General features: G+C 38.7%; 1 protein-coding gene across 3 annotated transcripts in view; it reads right to left on the bottom strand.

Moving 5' to 3' along the window:
- Positions 1-6,208: 6,208 nt before the first annotated feature.
- LOC101126699 (glycine N-acyltransferase-like protein 1) overlaps positions 6,209-16,896 on the bottom strand; it is a 29,513-nt gene continuing 18,825 nt past the window's right edge. Inside the window, exons 3-7 of one of the 3 annotated variants that reach the window (XM_031016328.3) lie at positions 16,172-16,194; positions 15,275-15,382; positions 8,348-8,474; positions 7,891-8,068; positions 6,209-7,634 (exon numbers count right to left, since the gene is read on the bottom strand). In XM_031016328.3, the coding sequence (XP_030872188.2) occupies positions 7,217-7,634; positions 7,891-8,068; positions 8,348-8,474; positions 15,275-15,382; positions 16,172-16,194 (854 nt within the window). In that variant the 3' untranslated portion in view covers positions 6,209-7,216. Of the gene's footprint in view, positions 7,635-7,890; positions 8,069-8,347; positions 8,475-15,274; positions 15,437-16,074; positions 16,195-16,896 lie in introns of all 3 variants that reach the window. The other 2 variants (XM_019037669.4, XM_019037670.4) reach the window with 2 other exon arrangements.

Here is a 16,896-nt window from a genome sequence, read left to right as displayed (position 1 = left end):
TTTCACAGATTATGAAACTTCAACTAAATTGCCCAAGGACAGCCCTTGAATAATTTTAACTTCTGTCAAACGCAAAGCCTAAGGTCTTTTATTTTGCAGAGGCTGCTTTGTCAGGATTTCAATGCATGCAGGTCCTGCGAATCGCTGCTCCTCACTCACTGATCCATCCCGCTGTCCACGCATTCATTCACCCATTCATTTCTTAGGAGCTCATCTGCAAGGTGTGGGGCTAGTTGCTACTAAAAATAAAAAAGAAAAGGGACTCTGCTATAAAGTAGAAGAGATTTTTTTTTGAAAGATTTACACAGAATTCCGGTGCTCAGCATGGTTTCGATCTTTCCCCCCAACATACTACTGATACTTATTATGTTCCACATAATATGATGGATTCTGAAGATACAGAGATGGGTGAGATGTATCCTTGCCTATCAGGAGCTCCTTGCCATAGGCAAGAATAATCTATGAGCTTTAATTTTACATACCTAATTTTTAACGATTTGAGCATCAACTATATATATATATATATATATAGTCTTGAAATTAACATATTAAATAAATATCAGGCACATTTAATTTCTTATTTTTTAGATGAAGATGAATCTAACTGGTGGTTCAAGTATGTTCTTTGTTCACCCTAGTGGACCATCTTGGGTGCTTCCTGGAGTGCTTCCTCAGACTGCAACCCTACCCCCGGGTATGTGCTTGGCTCTCTTCATTCTGCAGCACTCTGTCAAATGCCAGGCTTTTAGGGAGGCCTGTTCTGACCCCTTCCTGTTTCCTCTCCCTTTTATCTTCTCCTATCTGGAGGCTCTTTTCCTATTGATTTGTTGTTCTTTCTCCCTCCATCATCTTCTCTTCCTGAATCATGTGTTGTTTTTTCATATACTACATCTCAGTATGTAGGATATATGTTTACTGGGGTTTTTTTTCAAATTTTTTTTCAGTTTCTGTCTCCCTGCTCCAGAATGTAAGCTTCAAGAGGGGCAATGAAGAGTTCTTAACACCCCTCACTGACTGAGAAACAGTTGGGGATCGAGGGAGACAGCTTTGCCTGGTACATCCTGAAATCCCCTGAGGTGGGGGAGGAAGTTGAGGGATCAGGAAATGTCCTTTCATTTTATGAACTTGAAGTTGGGTTAAACACTATTGTCTTCTGTGACATTTGTTGTTAATCTCAACCTGAAACCCTCATCGCTAGTCATCCACTTCTTACTAGCTTTGTGACCTTGAATGAAGGTTCAAGTTTCCCTTCTTTCTTTGCACCTCAGTTTCCTTATGTATTAAGAGAAAAAAATTAAATTTGCTAAGCCTAAAATGTGGGGTCATAGGGCATCAATCCCCTGAGGGTAAAAGAAAAATATTTGTGGATATATAAGACTTCAGAAGTTATATTCTTGTGAGGATCAAAGAAAGGTATTTGTGAATTTGAGAGTCTTCAGCTATCATATAAGTAGCATAATTACATGCAGAAAATATTGGAGAAAGAATTTTAACAAATCAAATGGGAACAGAGATCTCAAATAGGAGCAGATAAAAAGGAGAAGAAACAGTGGTGAGCCAAAAAAAATCTGACAAATTTTATGTAGACAGTTAACTCTGAATGGACAATGATAGACTCTACAGGAATGTGTATAAAAGTTTTAAAGAAGAATTCTTTAAATAGAAGCGACACACCACAAGGAAAATTCTATGACACCTGGAAATAAAACATCCAGGGATTGGGCTCAGGGGGATGAGGGGTAAAGAAATAAAAGCATTTTGTATCACTTAGCACACTCATCTGGATGGGAGGAGGGAGCAAAACAGGGAAATGAATCTATTGGAAGATGTCATCTTATTGAGGTACGGGAGAAAAAGTGGAATAGCTGGCACTTTATTTTATATAATAGTAAAGAAATTTGTGCTCAATTATGAGCAATAGAAGCATATACTAGTGGTTGAATAAAAAGTTAATAAGGGAATATGATGGATAAGTCAGTTAATAAGAGAACTTGGTGGATAAGTGAATTAATAAGAGTCCACAGTGGAGGCAATTTCCCTGTTTATAAAATGTTATCTTTTGAATATACACAGGATATACTTTTCAAAAGAAAAAAATGTATATAGGGGAAACAATTTTCACTCATCCTCTAGACACCCAGTACTTTTCCAGAGATAATCCGTTGCTATACAAGCATAATTCCTTTTCAATATATTTTTCTAGCAACTAAGAAATTCAGGATTTGTAATTCTAATAAAAAGAGTGCTGATCTGGGCTGAAATGAAAAGTTTTACCTTAGATATATGTCTCATAAATAGTTTTTATAAAGTCAGGGAATATCCTTAAAAAGCAATTACCAAGGCTGTACAACACATGAGTTTGAAGGCACAGGGAGATTAAGATTTAGAATAAATTTAAGTGAGATCTAGGGCCAAAGAATAGCAGGATGGTGTGTTTGTGTGTGTATGTGTGTGTGTTGGTTGGGGCAGGTGGGAGGCTTTGGAGTTTGCCTGTAGACTGCTAGTGAGGTGCTATCATCTCTAGGCCTTGGTAAGTCCTTGCAAAGACACACAGTTCTGAAAGGTTGGCACCGGTGTAGGTTTTTAAATATTTTTGTTATCCACAGGGGTGACCCTGGACACCATTACAAAAATTTAAAAATTTCACCCCTAGGCACACAGGTTACCCTTCTCGTGGTGGCATGGCAAGGCTTGATTTGCAAGAATTTCTTTTGGACTGTCATTAATTTTTCCCTTTAAAAACAAGAGCTCCTTCATGGTGACAAAGGAAGGAGGAAATCATCCCTTCTAACCTACTTTGTCGTCTTCATTCCAAGAACTCTAGAATGGCACAGCACGTTTGGTTTTGAAACCTGTGGAATTTTAGTGCTGTCCATTCTCCCAAGTGGATGCCTTTAGTGAAGGTAAAAGGAAAGACTGTTTTCTGTGTCAAGGGAAGATTCATATGCAAATCCCAAGACTCAGATGTTATTTCAGAAGAGCTGGTGTCCATAGTAAAGTAGAACTGGCCCAGGCTTATCTGCCTGAAAGGGCAACTGTTTGAGGTAGAGGGAACTGGCAGAATAGGAGGGGTGGAATCTTCCTGGGAGAAAGTAAAAAGAATTCTAGGTGGAGAGGAGATCAAGATGTGAACCAAACACGTCTTCTAAATTACTATAGGAAATGTTGGAAAGGACTTTAGAACAAACAATAAATTTGTCATAGCAGGAAAACAAAGAGAAGTCTTTGGGCCAGAAATAGAAACTGTTAAAAACAAAACAACAACAACAAAACATAAAAATAAAAAAAAAAAACACCTTTAAGTTTGAAAATGACAGAAGTTAGGAAGTGGAAAGTTGCATGGGATATGCTTTTATTGCGGCCTCTCTGATAAACCATTCCCCAGTCCATCTTTGTATCCTTGCTTGTCCTAAGCAGCATGGTAGCAGCCGTGGCATTCATCAGGCTAAAGTGGTCATTTTTGCCACTTGGGCTAGAGATGGCAGTGAAGCAGAATCATTTCGGTAAATGCCAGAGGCTTTTTGTCTCACAATAAGGAAATTGAAGATGTAGACACAGAAGGAGTGGATTTAAGAGTGGAAGGTTAATAGGCAAAAGAAAGAAGAGAGAGTTCCCTGTGCATTGGAAGGGTGCCTGAGCGGGTTTCTGGGTTTGGGGCAAGTTGCGGCTGGTTTTATAGATGAGCTTGAGGAGCCAGTGTCTGATTTACACAGGGCTCAGAGGGTTGGTTGGACCAGGTGTGAATGCATGAAGAGGCTGGCCATCCCATCCTAATCTTTTATTATGCAGATGGGGTCTCTATCTGGCCAGCGCCAAGTTGCCTGAACACTTGAAGACAAAGAAAAGGGAAGAAGAGGCAGGGCGCCGTAGCTCACGCCTGTAATCACCGCACTTTCTGAGGGCGGGGAGGGTGGATCACGAGGTCAGGAGTTCAAGAGCAGCTTGGCCAAGATGGTGAAACCTCGTCTCCACTAAAAAAAATACAAAAAAAAAAAAAATTTAGCCGGGCCTGTTGGTGGGCGCCTGAAATCCCAGCCACTCAGGAGGCTGAGGTAGAGAGCTGCTTGAACCCGGGAGGCAGAGGGTGCAGTGAGCTGACATCGCCCCACTCCACTCCAGCATGGGCAACAGAGCGAGACTCCGTCAAAAAAAAAAAAAAAAGAAGAAGAGGAAACCTCCATGTTGAACATGCGAATATGCCTGGCTTCCAAGTATCCCTTTTCTATTGGCATAGGTGCCAGCATTCCCCTTTGCAAGCTTTTAGCTTGCTTATCTATGCTTGCAGCTGATTTTTCAGGCTGATTGTTGTTAGAAAACAAAATTAGATGGGGGCTGCTTTTTTATTAAAAGGAAAACCTTACCAACGACTCCCTTACCCACACTAACTGCCTAAATAATTGATTTTTTTAGCTCCTGTATCAGCAGTGCTTGCTCCTGATAGATGATGATCATGGGGGGACCAGGAGCCTCTAGACTTAGAGAACTTTCCCCACCCTCCCGGTGGAGTGTTTCCTCCCCAGCACCCCCTGCTGGTCAGTTTGACAAACAGATGAACAGAAGTTCTCAAATACACAGTAAGCAGATAACCCCAACATCACCAGAAATATCAACTTGTGATGGCATTTTGTCAAGTTGTCTTTGTTATCGGCATCATCTGTTGCTTTCTGAGGGAAGTATTTTGAGTTCTCCTACTGAGACTGTGGATTTGCCTATTTCTTTTTGTATGTCTGTCAGGTTTTGCCATATCTATTTTGTAGTTGTGTTGTGAGGAAGATTCATGACTTATCTTGTGGGAGAATTCTGTATTTAGCAGATTTTCGTCTTAAGTTCTGTTTTGCTTAGTATTGATGTTATTACTTTGCTTTTTCAGTTTCAAAATCATTTAGTATATCTTTTTCCTTTCTTTTAGCCTTTGTGTTTTTATTTCAGATGTGCTTTCTTATGTACTGACTGTGATCCCCAAATTCATATGTTGAAGTCCCAACTCCAAATGTATTTGGAGGTGGGCCTTTCAGACGTAATTGAGTTTAGATGATGTCATGAGGGTGGAGCCCCCATGATGACACTAAGTCCTTCTAAGAAAATGAGAGTCTGAGCCCTCCTCTACACCATGTGAGGGCACAGAGAGATAGCAGCCATCAACAAGCTGAGAGAGGAGGACTGAGAATGAAACCTACCTCGCCAGAACCTTGTCATATCCCTTCCCGGTTTCCAAACGAGTGAGAAATCAATTTCTGTTGTGTAAGCTACTCAGTGTATGAAACTTTGTTATGGCAGCCAGAGCAGATTAATGCATGCTTCTTGGACTTTGTTTTTAACTCAATATGAAAAACATATGTTTTAATAAAAAAATTACCCCATTCATTTGTATTGTGTTTACTGATAATTTTGGACTTATTTTTGCCATATTTAAGAAATCCTCCTTCCTCTTTCCCATGCTTTCTTGTGTTTTTTTAATCCAAGTGGATGATAAGGTTTGGGAATCACTATCGTAACAGGACCATGAAGGGCTAGATAAGGGAAGCTGGCTTGCATTCAGGGAAGGGGGCAGAGGAGGGAAGCTGCAAGCTGGGCTGCACTAAGATGACCTGAGCTACAGACCCTGGATGAGCATCCTCTTCTGGATACAGGACCTGCCCGAGGCACCATTTTGAAATAGGCAAATTTTATTTGCTTTGTCTTCTTTCATCATCTTTATTAGCTTTTGCATCTTGAGTGAAAAATATAGCTGTTTTCATATTACCCCAAGTTCCCGAGTTTATTTTTTATGTAAGAAAGTTCCAACCTTTGAAATCCCAAATGACATGTTTCCTCTCTTTCTCAGACCATGCTTTCATTTCAGTCAATGTAACAAATCAGCCAGGTCTTAGGAGTTTAGAAATCTGATTGGATTGATTCATACTAAGCGGTAACAGATCTACCACAGCCTTCTAAGAGGAAGTTTTTTAAAAATGCTCCATGACCTACACAATTCTTTAATTGCTGGAATTGCACACTTTAAAATCGCATCAAATATAAACATTCAATTTTGTGGAAGTTTTGTTTTTTATGGAGAGATGAGAATAGGTGTTTCTTAATACTGGCAGACTTTACTCGCAAAGCCAATTCTATTAAGGTATATTTTCTGCTTTAAATCTAGACTATCAGAAAGAATGAAAATGCCAATTATTTATTTTTTATTTTTTATTTTTATTTTTTGCTATAGCTGCAATGTTCACAGTAATCCAAGTTCCAATGGCAGGGTGGCAGAGTGGAACCAAAAGAGGCCAAGTTTTGTTGGTGAAGTGTAATTATTTTTTAAGATCAGGGATTCAGAATTGTAATATCAGTGTTCAGTTAGGAAGTTCTTATGATAGTGCATGGCACATATCCTTTCCATCATCTGCATTTTCTGCTTTTTTTGTCTGGCTCACTTCTACTCACTCTCTAATCCTCACCTTAGTGGTCACTTCTCCCCGGAATGTCCCTGACCCCTTATGATAGCAGTGGTGCAAACACCAAAGGCTGAACTTACAACCAGACTCGCAGGCAACACCTTGCCTTGTGCCACGCTTCAGTCATAAAGAGGATGTGAGAAAGAGTAGGAGAAAGGAGACACAAAAAATGGCATTTCCATAGCAGAGGCCCCAAGGCCAGTCCATTTGATTCTCTGGATTTCTTTTCTGCACAACAATGATGGAAGGTAGCCTGGGAAAGCCATTCGTCTCAGGCTTCACCTTGGATACCTTTCTACTCACTGAACTAAGAGACTGATTCCATTCTTTAGTGTACCATTGCCTCATAAATCCAGAAATAGCAGGGACATTCATTTTTGATAAAGTATCCATACAGATTAGGTTTATTCTATTGAAAATTTTATTAAAATCCTTCATTTATCTTCCAGATAGTAGATTCTATTAACCAAGTTGCATAAAGAGTTCTGATTCCCAGAGGTAAGAACTGAGCCTGGCTTTGTAGTTACATGTTTACTGGTAACCCCGTCTTTCCCTATAACACTTAAGCATATTTAAAGACTATACCCTCCCCTGCCTCCAGCCAGGATTGTAAGCTCCTCAGGAGCATGGCTGTGTCTTTTAACATCAAGGCTCCAAGTGAGAAGAGTTCCTGCTGTATTATAAGTGCCCAATATGCATTTGTAAGTGAAGAAAGCTATTCTGTGGTGTCTGCTTTAATATTAAGAGATGGCTTGGCAGAGATTGCTAAGCAGCTTCATTGTCTAAAATGGAACTAGATTCTGTGGGTAGCAGGTCCATTGGTGCCACTCACAGGAGGCCTCAAAGAAACCAAACTGCCCCACAAATCTGCGGGAGTCTTCATTTTCTTCCAACACAGAGAGGTAAAATGGAATATTCTTCTGACGCAGATATTTCATGTATCGCACCATCACTCGTGCCATGTTGCCTGTCCTTCGGTATTTTTCCACGCTGTAGGCCATTCCTATTTCACAAGAAGGGTCCATGGTTACCCATGAGACCGGGACTCCCTCTGGGCCGAGCATACAGGCTGCTGGCAGGTCTTCTATGCAGCGCTTGATGTAATGCAGGCTCCTCTCATTCTTCCCTCGCTTCCAGTTGTCATTTACCAGCCCAGAATAAGAGACATCCAGCTGGGCATACTTAAAGTTGGGAGTTTCACTGTAGACAACAAAAAGAAAGACAACAACTTTCATCCCCAATCCTGTAATTTCTAGGTGCCATCCCAATCTAGAGATCCCAGGAACTCTTCTCGTTTAAAGACTCACCATTGCAAAGTTTTGGATCTTGAACTTTGACAACCTTTATTCATCCCAAGGAATGAATTCATCCTCTCTTCATTCCAAAACTGATTTATGTGAATTACAAAAATGTACAAGGAATCGCAATTATAAATGATCAGCACATGTTTTTGTACCTTTCAAATTCGTCATCTGGGTGGCCTGTCTCAGCCCAGCTTCCAAGCTTGCTTTTATTGGAGGCATTGAGCTTCAGAATATCTTCTGTAACCAAGAGGAGAGCTCTCGAATGCTCTACTTTCACTGACTTTGAAAATGTAGCGACTCTTATCCCCTCACCTAAACTTTCTTGAAAACCTGGGAAGAAAGCCAAGAAAGCAATATTGTCAGACATGGAGTTCTCTACTTACACTGCTCCCACCTGATTAATACCTCAGTGCTTAGTAGTTCTCAAACTTGAGTTTACACCGCAGTCAGATGGAGTCCTTGTCACACCACAGACTGCTCCACCTCTCCCAGTCCCCAGAGTTTCTGTGAATTTACATTTCTAATGAGCCCTCAGGTGATGCTAATGCTGTTAGTTGAAGACACAATTTGGGAAGCACAGCTGCTTGCTCATTTCTTCAGACTTGTTACCTTGGATTTGGAGTCTCTGTTTCCAGTTTACGATCTCACAATTTTTCAGAACTTCTTCTGATTTTTGAGGCTCTTTGGAGAACATATGATATACATTTGTGTATGAATCCATGTCATCAGTCATCTCCTGTATTGGATGATGTAAGATCAGGTCATTCCCTTGAACTTTTTCTTCACCTCTCACTAGTTGCAATTATCAGAAAAATGAAAATTGAAAAGAAAATTTTAACAGTGGCCCATGATGGCTGCAGTTGGGCACATCGATAATAAAACCTAGGCCTATAAGCTACCACTGACCTCTTACCTGTGTAACTGGAGTTTGTTAAATATTTAACACTGACAAGTATTGGTTATAAACCTCCTTATCACATGCAGAACTAAGACAGGATGAAATCAGTCACCCTCCACCAGGCCTTAAGATGCCTCACCTTTCTCCCTACCCACTCAACTGCACACTTACCTTATTTTATATATAGCATCACCAAGCACCCAGCAGAATAAAAAAATGCAACAATTGCTTCTCTCCCTGCTTCTCTTACCACCTGTGCCAAACGGATACTCCTGTTATATATACTGTGCCCCAGGTAACCTACTGTGGGACACATTCTGGGTTGTACTGAGTTTGTGTTGTTAAGAGTTAAGTCCTTAAACTTGGCTCAAAATAAATTTAACTGTGATTTCTCTAATTTTTAGTGCCTACTGTTTCACCAGACACCTGGAGTCAATAGTGTCCTAGAATCTACGGTGTCCAGGGCTTGAGCAAGATACTTTAGTGAATATAAACATTAACGAGACCTTGCCTTTTCTCAAGCCTACAGGATATCAGCCTATTCGAAAAGTGACACTGGCTTTACACCCAGAAGCCCACAAAATAGAATGATGTAACTGAATTTTTTGGTAGCTCTCTGGGTAATTTATGTGGTGTTAGACTCTTGGGTTTGAAAGAAAGAGACTCGTGATCCCATTCTGGCATGACAGAAACTTCATTGGAAGATGAGGATGTTTCTCTGGGGAAATATAAACAATAAGTGTGAGCGTTTTAGCAGTGAATGTATTAATATTATGTTGGAAATTGTATTGCTAAAGAGTTAAAGAGAAAATAGTGTAATTAATTTAAAGAAACCTTCAAGAATTTCAGGGTGCTTTTATAAATGCAAGTTCCTGAATATGGTCAAACCCAAAACATCAGTGAATTCAGAAGAGTAGATGTTTTAAAAGATCTGATTTTAAAAGAATGACCAAAAATAGCCAAGTAAATAGTCAAGGAAATATATAAAAGAATATCAAAGTAAACTAGCAAATAACAAATGGAACAATTTGTAAAAATGAAAGCTATAAATAATGAAATGGAGAACAAGACATAGTGCAAAGGATATATAAAGCCAAAAGTTCATTTTTAAATGGCAAAAACAGAGAGAGAAGAAGAAAGAGAGAGATAAACTTCTGGTAAGGCATTTATTAAAAGAAATACAAGAGAAAGAGAAAAAAGCAAAAAAAAAAAAAAAAAACAGACCGTAAGCTATGAGAACAGAAACAGAAGAAACAGAGAAAAGAACAAAAGATTTCTAATAGAAGATTACATACTACTCCAAGGCAAGATATTTACTGATAAAAGAAATGGATGTTATCCCTCAAGAATAAACTATCAATATTGACTTGCAAAAAAATAGAAATCCTGAACAAACTAATAGAAAATATCAGAAATGAAATTAAACATCTACCTTTTAAAAAGTAGACAAGAGTTATGGCCTCCAGCTTCATCCATGTTGCTACAAAGGACATGATTTTATTATTTTCTATTGCTGTGTAGTATTCCATAAAAATATATGTATCAAGTTTTTTTTATCCAGTCTACCTTTGATGATCACCTGGGTTGATTCCCTGTCTTTGCTATTGTGAACTGTGTAGCAATGAACATACAAGTGCATGTGTCATGTTGGTAGAATGATTCATTTTCTTTTGGGTATTTACCTAGTAAAGACATTGCTGGATCAGATGGCAACTCTGTTTTAATTTCTGTAAGAAATTTCCAGACTACTTTCCACAGTGCAATAATCCTAAGCAAATTATTGCTGTAACAGAAAATCAAATATCACATGCTCTCACTCATAATTGGGAGCTAAGCATTGACCACACATGGGCATAAATGTAGGAACAATAGACAGTGTGGACTACCAGAGGGTGGAGTAAAAGGGGCTGGGTTAGAAAACTACCTATTGGGTACTATGCTCACTACCAGGGTGATGGAATCTGTCCATACTCCAAAAATCAGCATCATGCAATCTTCCCATGTAACAAATCTGCACATGTACCCCCGTATCTAAAAAGAATGTTGAAATTAAAAAATAAAATGTAGCCAAAATCAGATTATTTTACATTTAAATTCTACATAAGCCAAAAACAAACACATGATTTTAATAGTAGACTTTGGTAACAGATGAAAAGATCCTAATGCCAAATCTGGTAAGGAAATAACAAAAAGAGAGTTATGACCACATTCCCTTATGCATGCAGATACAAAAATTATGAATAAAATATTCAGTAGCATATACAAAAAATGTGAACACGAACAGTTGGTTTTAGAAAGGCCAGAATGGCTTTGATTGGAAGGTCTTTTAGTGTAATAAATTAGAGGAGAAAAAAATTACATGAGTGTATAAATTGCCAAATAGAAAAGACAAAAATTAAATAACATAAAATTTACCCTCCATTCTAAATATAAGTTCTATATAAGTAGGAGCACCAGGAAAATGCTCTAAACCTGCAAATACAGAATCAAATGTAATTCCAAATGTAAGCTTTTATAGCTATTTAAAATCAGGGATGAGACAAGTATAGAACTATTATTATTATTAGTTGGAATTGTTTCCTTAGGTTGCATATTATGCAATAATGCAAGAAACTAAAAACCCATACAAATACTGGCAAAGCAGCAGCAAATTACTTTGTTTGTAGATTACAGTATTACACATTTAGAAAATCCAAGAGACTTCGACAAAAACAAAACAAATAATGCCCCACACAAACAGGATTTTAAACAATAGTGGGACATATTTGGAAATCAAGAATACAAATACAAAGCAATAACAAAATAATAATGCTCAGAAATATAACAGGAAAATAATTTAATAATCTTAACAAATAGTATAAAATACCTAAGGGTAAACTTAATGGAAAAATCACTTAGTTTATCACAGGAAAACACTAACATTTTACCAGATGGCATAGAATGCAAACTGAAAAAAGTGAGAAAAAGACCATATTTCTTGATGAAAAAATTTAGTGTCACAAAAATATTAATTCTTCCAAAATTGTCAAAAAATGCTCCTCCAATACCAATCACAACTCCAATAGTTATTTGGGGTAGTTGGTGGGGAACTGGAAGAATTAGTTTATGTTCATATAGCTATTAAGTTTATAAGAAATAGGAAAGTAAAAAAAGATTGGTGAAGGGTGATTTGCTTTATTAGATATTAAAATTTACCACAGAAACAATGAAATAGCATGAGAAAAGACTAGAAAAAATACAGAAACAGATACAAAAATATATAACATGTTATACGACAAAATAGACATTTATATTTCAGTAGGGAATGACTTATTTAAGAAATGGTACTAACATAATTAGCCAGCCATAAGGAAGATTAATATAAAAGAATGTTAATTCATGCTATTCAAAAATATATTCCAAATAGAATGAAGTTTGCAATGTCAAAAGTAAAAATTAACTCACTGTAAGACAAAATGAGAAAACAGTTGTATGATCTTCGAGTAGCAAAAATCTTCCTAATTATTAACTAAAAAAACCCAAAACCTCAGAAGTCATAGTGAAAAAGATAATATATTTGATTACATGAAAATAAAAAATTTCTTAATGTCAAAATCTCCATCAATAAAATAGAAAATAATTATAAATTGGGCAACAAATTTGTAGCATACACCTTTTTTTAGTATCCCTAGTACCCAAAACACTTACAAAATTTTAAGAATGACACAAAACCCCAGTTTAAAAGTGGTCAAAGAATATAAACAGGTCAAAAGTAAACACCAAATGACCGAGAAACATGAAAATATAATATGTTCAATATCACTAGTCAGGGAAATGCAAATTAAATCTACAATAAGATGCCATTTTTCACCCACCAGTTTGGGATAAATTAAAAGAGGGAAAATATTCAGTGCTCGTGAGAATGTGGGGAAACAATTCTTCCATACATTGCTAATAAAAATAAAATTGTGGAATCCTTTGGGAAGGTAATTTGGCATTGCCTGCTTAGAATAAGATAAACTGTAACTTGCAGATATTCCTTTTGGAAATCAGTTGTACTGAGAAAAATTTCCAGGATATAAAGATATGTATATGAAGATGTTTATTGAAGCTTGTTTGTAGTGGCAAAGAAGTTTGAACAGTTTGAACCCAACAGCAGGAGAATGATTGACTAAATAGCATTGCATTGATTCTATGAAATGCCGCAGTTATTAAAACGAATACTTTAGTGCTGTATTGATTCACCCAAAGTGATGTCCATATGTTAAAGGCAAATTAAGAGTGATGACAAAAGAGATCATCAGTGAATATCCCTCTGTGTATTTTTTCGTTTTGTTTTTTTAGACGGAGTCTCGCTCCATCGCCCAAGGCTGGAGTGCAGCGGTGGGATCTCAGCTCACTGCAAGCTCCGCCTCCCGGTTTCACGCCATTCTCCGGCCTCAGCCTCCCAAGTAGTTGGGACTACAGGCGCCCGCCACCACGCCCGGCTAATTTTTTTTTTTTTTTTTTTTTGTATTTTTAGTAGAGACAGGGTTTCACCGTGGTCTCGATCTCCTGACCTCGTGATCCGCCTGCCTCGGCCTCCCAAAGTGCTGGGATTCCTTCTGTGTATTAATATGGGCAAGGACACTGATTACACCAAGGGGTAGGAAAGGAGGAGAGGAGAGGAGGGGAGGTAAGAGGTTATTAACTTTTTAAAATCATGTTGGATTTTTTTACTTGTATAATCAACATAGATTATCTTTGTGATTAAAAATCAACAATGAAAAAATTAATTTTTTTCTAGATAAATTTTCCTGCATCCCACCCTGAAAAGCTCTTATTCAAAATCAGATTGACTTTCAATACTGAAAGAAACATGGTATGCTATGGAATCAGACTAGGTGAATGCACTTCCAAGTAAATTGCAGCATATTTCATTCTTTCCTTTTTGTTTTTTTTGGTCTTATAAGTGTGGTGTGGGGCTTTTATATTTTCATATTTTTGTTTATTGACTCACTATAAAAACTAACTTTGTTCAAAGCAATGCATACATGAAGGTATGGCTTGATGCTATAGTTACGTTGCTAAAATACATACAATAACTACAAAGTTACTGAAGTAAAAGGAACTATTTGACTTCCTACAGTTATCTAGCATACCACACTTTGAAGAAATTGGACCATTGATTAAATAAACTAAACATTAATCTTTGATCCCAAATTGTCAGGAAGCCAGGAGATCAAAAGAACATCCCTAAGGAAGGTGTTAGGCTCAGCCTAGTTCCCATCCCCTTTACCCCTTTGTTCCTCAAGCTAGGGTCACTTTGTCACTTTCTGCATCCGAATCCTGACCCAGTTTGCAAACTAGTCTTGACCTGGTGTGGCTTATTATTATTTGGGGGGCTCAGTGTTTACACCTACATGAAGTTGGGCTGGCAATGAGGCTTCAGTTTACTAACCAGATGCGTATGAAACACACAAACACAAAGGGGAAGTATTTAGGAAAAAAATACACCTAGGTTTGTATTACCATTTCAGCTCCATCATTTATTCCTTGTGTGTCCTCAGCCAATAATGGCTAACTATTGTAAACACTATTTACAGTTATGTGCTATGCACTAAGTGTTTAACATACAGTATCTCATTTAAACCTTGTGTAATCCTCTGAAGAAGATCCTCTTATTTTCCCCATTTTAACAGATGATGAAACTCACAGAAGTGCCTATGGTTATATAGCTAGTAAAAGTGGTAGAGTCCACTGCACTTGAATTCAGACTGGGCAATGCTTTAACATCAGGAATCCAGCCGCTACATGACTTAATATTTCTCAGTGTTGTTTCCTTATCTGTAAATTGGAGACATTAATGCTCACTTCATAAGACTGTTCTGATGATAACATTCACTAACGAGAGAAGTGCCTCCACATAGTTGACACACAGTAATTATGAGTCCCTTCCCTGGTTCCTAAGAAGTAACTTTTTTTTTTTGAAAAACAAAACAAAAACAGCAGGGTCTCACTCTGTTGCCCAGGCTTCAGTACAGTGGTGTGATCTTGGCTCAATGCAACCTTGACCTTCTGGGGCTCAAGCCATCCTCCCACCTCAGCCTCCTGAGTAGCTAGGAGTATAAACATGCACCACCATGCCCTGCTAATTTTGTTTATTTTCTGTAGAGATGAGGTCTCACTATGTTGCACAGGCTGGTCTCAAACTCCTGGACTCAAGTGATCCTCCTGCCTTGGCCTCCCAAAATGCTGGGATTACAGGTAGAAGACACCATGCCTGGCCCTGAGAGGTAATTTTACTGGTAGACTTATGCCTTGGTTTCTGTTTCTAAGCCACTGTTCTGATATCTCAGACACCCAACTTTCCCTGTAAATTGGCCTCTTTTCAGCCCCTGCAGGTGACCCCTGCCACCTCATAGGGCCCTTAATCTGTGAGTGTCAGCCTTGTCCTTTTCCTCCCCTTCCCCCTCCACCCCCTTTCCCAGAAGAGTCCTATGCTTTACACGAAGGGTGGGAACACGTGGCACTCATGCGAGGTGCCCAGTACTGAAGGAGTGTTTTAAAATACTCACGTTTCCTTTCACCCTATAAAAGCAGCCATGGTGTCTGAACTGGTCAGTTCCTCAGGCCCTGTGGACCTGCCTGGCTCCACCAGTCCCTGTCTGTGTGCCTACCTGCTTTTGAGGCCGGATAATAACCATCTGATATTCAGGCCAGGAGTCCACCAGCACCTCCATGTTGAAGGGGTTCCCGTGATTGATGTGATACACAGAGCCATACACCTGAAGGAGGGATGAAAAGGACCAGGAGAGGTCGAGATCCCCAGAGATGAGGATCTGGTTGTGAAGAGGAAGAGAAAAATGGAGATTAAGAGAAGGTACTGAGACCAAGTCAGTGATGGTGAGATGAGCAGTATGGTCCTGGAGAGGACCATACTGATGGACGTGAAGTTACCAGCAAGCAGGCAGAACTCACAGGTAGGACTGTCCTTGTGATACCAAAGAGCTACTGTGTACTAGCTGGGCACTTGGCAATGCTCTTAGCATTTATATTGTATAGATTTATTCAGTGTCCATAGCAACTTTAAGAGGTAGGTGCTAACGTTATTCCCATCTCATTGATGGAAAAACCAAACGTAAAGTCAGAGAAAGGGAAAGAAACATCCACAAAGCCATCTGACTAGAAAATGGCAGCCTTGGAATGCATATCCATTCAGACAGGCTCCAAACCATGTTCGTAGCCACCATGCTCCACTGCCTCTCCAAATGAGTGGCAAAACCTGCAGAGTGGACCTAGCTGCCTCTTCCCAAAGAGAAGCAGCAGCTCTTGATATGCAGCCTGTGCCCCCAGTCCCATCCTGTTTCCCAGCTCCAACCCTCTGCAAACAGTCAGGAAGGACTAGAATCACAAGCCTGCTATTTTCTCATCCTCAACATCCCTACTCCCATACCCTGACCTCCCACTGTTCCCTGACCTTCAGGGACTCAGGGATGCTCCTGGCCAAGGATTTGTATAGGGCCAGCAGCTTATGGGAGTTATTCAGTAGGATCATTCTGTGGGATGCTTCAGACCTTGAGACCTTGAAGAAGAAACTCTGAAAAGATAAGAAATGAAGGGAAAATGTTAAGGAAACAAATGAATTTAAAATGCACTTTATACATCTCCATTCAAGTAACACTCATGATGTAGGTACTGTTAGTATCATATTCATTCTGAATACACCAAATCTCAGAGGGACTAAGTAAATTTCTCAAGTTCTTAGAGATAAATGCCAGAGTCAGATTTGAAACCATATATGAATGGCTCCAAAACCCATGCCCTTCCTCCCTTGTGGAAAGAATTAAAAGTGAATATTAAGAGTTCTATGAGCTTCCCAAATGCCTGTAACAGAACACTCCACCACTACCATCATAAGTTTTTTCCTGTATTTTGGTCATTATATGCCTGAGAATTCTTCTTTCATCTGCAATAGAAAATATCAGCCCTCTAAGAACAGGTATGACTAAAAAACTTGGAGCAGGAGTAGGCATAGATTTTCTTCAGTTTCTCAGGGCCAAATATTTCAAACCTACGGCCATTTTGGAACTTATCCCAGTTTCATTACAAAAATTAAAAACAGATAGAAAAATTTTAACACATATCTGTAAACTTTTGTTGAAATATCATTCAGAATTCTTAGAAATGTGCCAGTAATTTAACAATAACTTGGAGAAGGTGATCATCACAACTGATAAGTTCAAAGCTTAGGCTGATTTCAAATTTTAGTTCCATCTCATACTTCTTTGTTAAGTTGCTT

The sequence above is a fragment of the Gorilla gorilla genome, chromosome 9 (assembly GCF_029281585.2).
Source record: "Gorilla gorilla gorilla isolate KB3781 chromosome 9, NHGRI_mGorGor1-v2.1_pri, whole genome shotgun sequence".
In the NCBI taxonomy this organism is placed as follows: domain Eukaryota; kingdom Metazoa; phylum Chordata; class Mammalia; order Primates; family Hominidae; genus Gorilla; species Gorilla gorilla.
Note: the sequence above shows the minus strand (reverse complement) of the source record. Positions and strands in the feature narration are given on the sequence as shown.